At 64.9% G+C, this 4,572-nt stretch overlaps 1 protein-coding gene across 1 annotated transcript; it reads right to left on the bottom strand.

Moving 5' to 3' along the window:
- Positions 1-237: 237 nt before the first annotated feature.
- Positions 238-2,989, bottom strand: LBX1 (ladybird homeobox 1). Its single transcript, XM_001499876.6, has 2 exons — positions 2,528-2,989; positions 238-1,828 (listed from the first exon to the last, which is right to left on the bottom strand). Exons 1-2 carry the CDS (start codon positions 2,850-2,852, stop codon positions 1,308-1,310), a joined length of 846 nt encoding a protein of 281 aa, XP_001499926.5. The 5' UTR covers positions 2,853-2,989; the 3' UTR covers positions 238-1,307.
- Positions 2,990-4,572: the final 1,583 nt, after the last annotated feature.

Raw genomic sequence — 4,572 nt, 5'->3', positions numbered from 1 at the left:
TTGACCCGGACCTGGCGAAGCCCGCTTCTCTCGCCCCCCACCATTTGGGAGCTGCCGCGTGTTCTCCGGCGAGGAGTGTCTTCTCCTACTGCTTTCCTTTCATCTCGAATTCTCACGCCTGCCCTGAAACTCCAAATCTCCAAGGCCTGGCAGCCGGCGAGGAGCAGCGGCAAGATAAGCGAGCCTGCCGCGATTTCCCCCAATAGGGCCCGCTCATTCAGACACGGTCACCGCGGGTTCTAGTAAAATGGCAAAGACTTTATTTATCGGAGAAAGAGGCCTTGGGTACAGTCCGGGGAGGAGAGGGCAGGAGCAGGGAAGGGACACGCGAGACCCACCCTCATCCGACCACCCTTGTCTGGCCAAGTCGAGCTAGGAGCAGGGCATTGAGGACTGCAAGACAGACCCAGAGCTGCGGAGGAGGTGGGGTGAGGGCTTAAGTCGGCCTCCTCTCAGTCTCTGTCACATGCAAAAAAATTCTAAAAAGAGTAAAAAATAATTCTAGGGCTTTGGGTTCCATTTTCGTTTGTTGCTTGGTTGGTTTCCCCCTGCTTTGTCCCTAAGAGCCGGACCCTAGCAGTCAGTCCAAGGAAACAGAGAGAGCGTGGGGAGGAATCTTGAAAATAGCGTTAGTGGGCATGGGGAGACAGAAATGGCATCGAAAACAGACTTCTGGCGGGGTGGGGGGGCGGGGAGAGATGGATTTAAAACTTGCAAGTTGGGATCTGGCTGTCCCCCTCAGCCCCTTCCCACTCGGGGCAAAAAGGCAGAAGGAAATAAAAAAGTCAACTGCAATAGGCCAAGGGAGGTGAGAAGGGAGAGGGCCGGTGCATTCGCCACATGCAGAGAAAAATCAAAACAGTCGGGGCGGCCCCCTCCTCCAGACCGCGGGGTTAAGTGTTCATTACCCTCGATTCTGCCTCGCCCTCAGCAAACCCAGCAGCCTGAGAGCTTTGAAAACATGGAAATCTCCGAGATTTTAAAAAATAAAAGAAAGAAAAAAAAGTCAGGCTGTGGTGGGAAGAACCCGCTACATCGGTTTAAATATTTATACAGAAGCCATACAGAATTGCACGGCGAGGGCTCCCAGGGCGGCGAAGGCCGCGCTCGGCGGCCGGCCCGGCCGGCCAGCCCGGGTTTATTGCTTCGAGAAGGAAGAGGCAGCTGCCGGGAGCCGAGTCCGGGCCAGGGACAGGGGAGAAGGCGGGAGTTGCAGAGGAGGTCCCAGCTCCCCTCGGTCCGGTCCGGGAGGCGGCGGGCATACGGGCGCTAGGGCAGCGGCGGCGGCAGCAGATCCCGGGCGCCGCTCAATCGTCCACGTCGATCTCTTCGTCTTCCTCGTCCTCCGAGCAGTCCTGGCTGCTGGCCGGCTGGTCCGTGAGCGGGGAAGAGGGCGAGAGCTGCAGGGGCCCGGCCCCCGGGGCCTGCGGGGCGCCTGGGGGGAGCGCCGGAGAGCCAGGCCTCGACTTGGCCCTGCCGCAGCCGCCGCCACCGCCGCCCGCGGCCTCCGAGTTCTGCTCCAGTTCAGCCAGCGCCACGATGTCCATCTGCCCGCTGGGGCCCAGTTTCTTGGCGGACTCCACGTCGGCCTTCATCTCCTCCAGGTCCCGCTTGAGCTTGGCGCGCCGATTCTGGAACCAGGTGATAACTTGAGCGTTGGTGAGGCCCAGCTGCTGCGCGATTTGGTCGCGATCGGCGGGGGACAGGTACTTCTGGTAGAGAAAGCGTTTCTCCAACTCATAGATCTGGTGGTTGGTGAAGGCCGTGCGGGACTTTCGCCGCTTCTTGGGGGTCTGCCGCTGCCCAAAGATGGTCATCCCGTCGCGGCCTGCGAGGAAACCATAGTACAGGCTTGCGCCAGGGGAGAGAAGACCCCCACCCGGCTGTCGCTCACCCCACCCAGGCCCATCGGCCTGACATCAGCCGCTGTTCCCTTCTCGGATTTGATTCGGCCTCCTGGACTAGGGTAAGCTTCGACTCTCGCAAACCCCTCTCCCCCGTTTCTCATCTACCGGAAGTCCCTAGGAAAAAATTGTTTTGGTCTTTGCTCCCCCACCAAAGAGTTGGTTTGAAAGACCCGAGGTCGCCAGAGCACGAGGGAACCAGACAGGGACGCTCTGACTGCAATGTAAAGGTTGGTCCTCCACTTCTTCCCAATCACCCTGACTCTACCTACTGCCACCCAAAAGGTCCCAGGAAAAGGCTCTCCGTTCCCCACCCCAGGAACAGGGCTAGCAGCGCCCAGGCCACTGGGAACGGGAGGGAACCGGGCAGATCAGGCAGAACTGCGGAAAGCTCTTGGGTTCCCTCCACCCCTCCCCGGTCACTCGACTCTGGCCTATCCAGAGGTTCCTAGGAAATAGGGTTTGGGTCCTGTCCCACCCACCTCCACTCCCAGCGGCAGCGGCTTGGGCTGGAGGGCCCTGACGGCCGGCGCGGGAGGAGTTAGGCAGAGGCACAGGGCACGGAGCAAGGGGCACAGGGAGAAGTGCGCGGGCTGCTGGACGCAGGGGAACCCAGTGCCTACCTTCTGCTGCCTGCAGGACGCTGACCTCCAGCCCCTTAAAGGTCTTGCTGGCGAGTTCCTCCAGCGCGCACAGCGGCGAGGTCTGCGAGAGCAGCGCGCGGCCCGCCAGGGGCAAGCCGCCCGGCGCGTGCTTGTCCGCAGCCGCCAGCAGGTGCGCCGCCCCGCACAGCGAGTAACTTCTCCGCACAGACGGCTTGTTGAGGATATCCTCGATGCTGAACGGCGTCAGCGGCTTGTTGGAGTTGGCGGGCGGCGGCAGGTGGTCCAGAGGGCTGCGCCGCCGCTCCTCCCCCGGCGCCGCTTTGCCGTCCTCCTTGGAAGTCATCTCGGCCTCGTTTGGGGGCCCGGCCGGGGCGGCTCGGGCCGCGGGGACCCAGCCCGCGGGCAGCTCGGGCGCCGGGCGGCGCGGGCAGGCAACGACGGCGGGCGCGAAGAAGGCCGCGCCCGGTAGGGCGCGGGCCGGGCGCTGGGCCGATTAGCGCAGCGGCAGAGGCGAGCAGAGCCGCACGGGGCCCCGGGAGGAGGGCGCTGACGCGGGCGCCGCCACCGCCGCCGGGGCTTCCAGCAATCCGGGGCCCGAGCCGGGGCGAGCCGCACGGGGCTCCAGTTTCGCCAGCCCCGGTGCTATTTAAAGGTGTCAGGTGGCTCCGCGGCGGCTCCTGGCCCCGGGTCCTGGCGGCGGCAGTTGGAAGAGCCGAGGCGAGGACGCCGATCCCGTACTGCGAGGGGAGGCGGAGAGATGGGGCAATTGACTATTGCTAACAAGTTAGCCTTGATCGAGGAGTAATCAATTATCTGCAGCGGCACTTCTCTCCCTCTCTTTCTCTCTCCTTTCTCCCTTTCTCCTCTCTCTTATTTCTCTCTGTTCTCTCTCCGCCTGTCTCTCTCTCCCTCCCTCCCTCCCTCTCTCTTCTCTCTTCTCTGCTCCCCCCGTCTCTCTCCTTCTCTCCCTCTCCCTCGTCCTCTGTTTCACTCTCTGTCTGTCCAATGCAGGCGGCTCTAAGTTGGGAAGCTCATTAATTAGCGGGCCGGGGGTAGGAGGAGCTGGCTGGAATTAGCCTGCCTAATGCGCCTGTCAGTCCGGGCGCTGCGCCGCGCTCGGCCCGAGCTGTTTGTAAATTACATTAGCAGCGCCTTTATTGCACCCGAACCTCCGGCGACTGAAAAGCCGCCGCCCCCACCCCAAACTGCGAGCCGCGCTCCTGGCGCACCCGCCTCCCACCGGCCTGGCTGCGATGGCAGCGCTGGCCCGGAGGTCTCAGGCTCTCCGACCCGGGATTTGGCGCCCGAGAAGGACGGCGAGAGCCCAGCCAGGGAGGTACGCGGCCGCCGCGCGGACCAGGTAAGAGCAGGAGCTTGGGTGGGTCCCGCCGCCGCCCAGCGCGGACTTTGCCCAGCTGAGATCAAAGACCCAGCGCCCGTACCCCTAGACCCTCTTGCCCCTCACCCGCGGCCTTGGGCCACGCGCCTGGGGAGAGGGAACCTGCAGCTGCCGGGCTGGCCCGCGGGGCGTCCGAGTAGGCTCTGCAGCCCTGGGTGAGGCGAGAAGGGACACGGGGGTGGGGGACCCCAGGGGCTGGGGGAGGGGGCCATTCAGAGGACTTAGACTTCCCCAGTCGAGAGGCAGAGGGAGGAGTTGGTGGCTCTAGGCTCCTCTCCCCAAGCTTGAGCCCGAAGCGACAGCCTTACCTCCTCCGGCAATCTTGCACACTCTTTCCTCGGGCCGCGGCTCTCCGGGCCGGCTGGGGCCACGGCCCGCCTGGTGGCAGGCGTCCGACCGGGCAGCCGGGCCGGGTGCCGGCGCTAACGGGGCCGGCCCGGGGCCTCCCCGCTGCGCTCTGCCCGGGCCCCGGCCGGGGCCCCGCTGCCGGCCCCGCCCAGCCCAGCGCCGGGCTCGAGTGTACCGCCCGGCCGGCCGACTCCAGCTGTTCCGGATGCGGGGCGGGGGCTGGAGGGGGCCGGGCCAAGGCAGGGGCTGCGCACTCAGGAACCCGCAGAGGGGCCGGTTCGAGTCAGACCGGGGACTGGGAACCCTACGGCCGGCC

Source organism: Equus caballus, chromosome 1 (assembly GCF_041296265.1).
Source record: "Equus caballus isolate H_3958 breed thoroughbred chromosome 1, TB-T2T, whole genome shotgun sequence".
NCBI classification, from domain to species: domain Eukaryota; kingdom Metazoa; phylum Chordata; class Mammalia; order Perissodactyla; family Equidae; genus Equus; species Equus caballus.
This window is presented reverse-complemented; position numbering and strand designations above follow the sequence as displayed.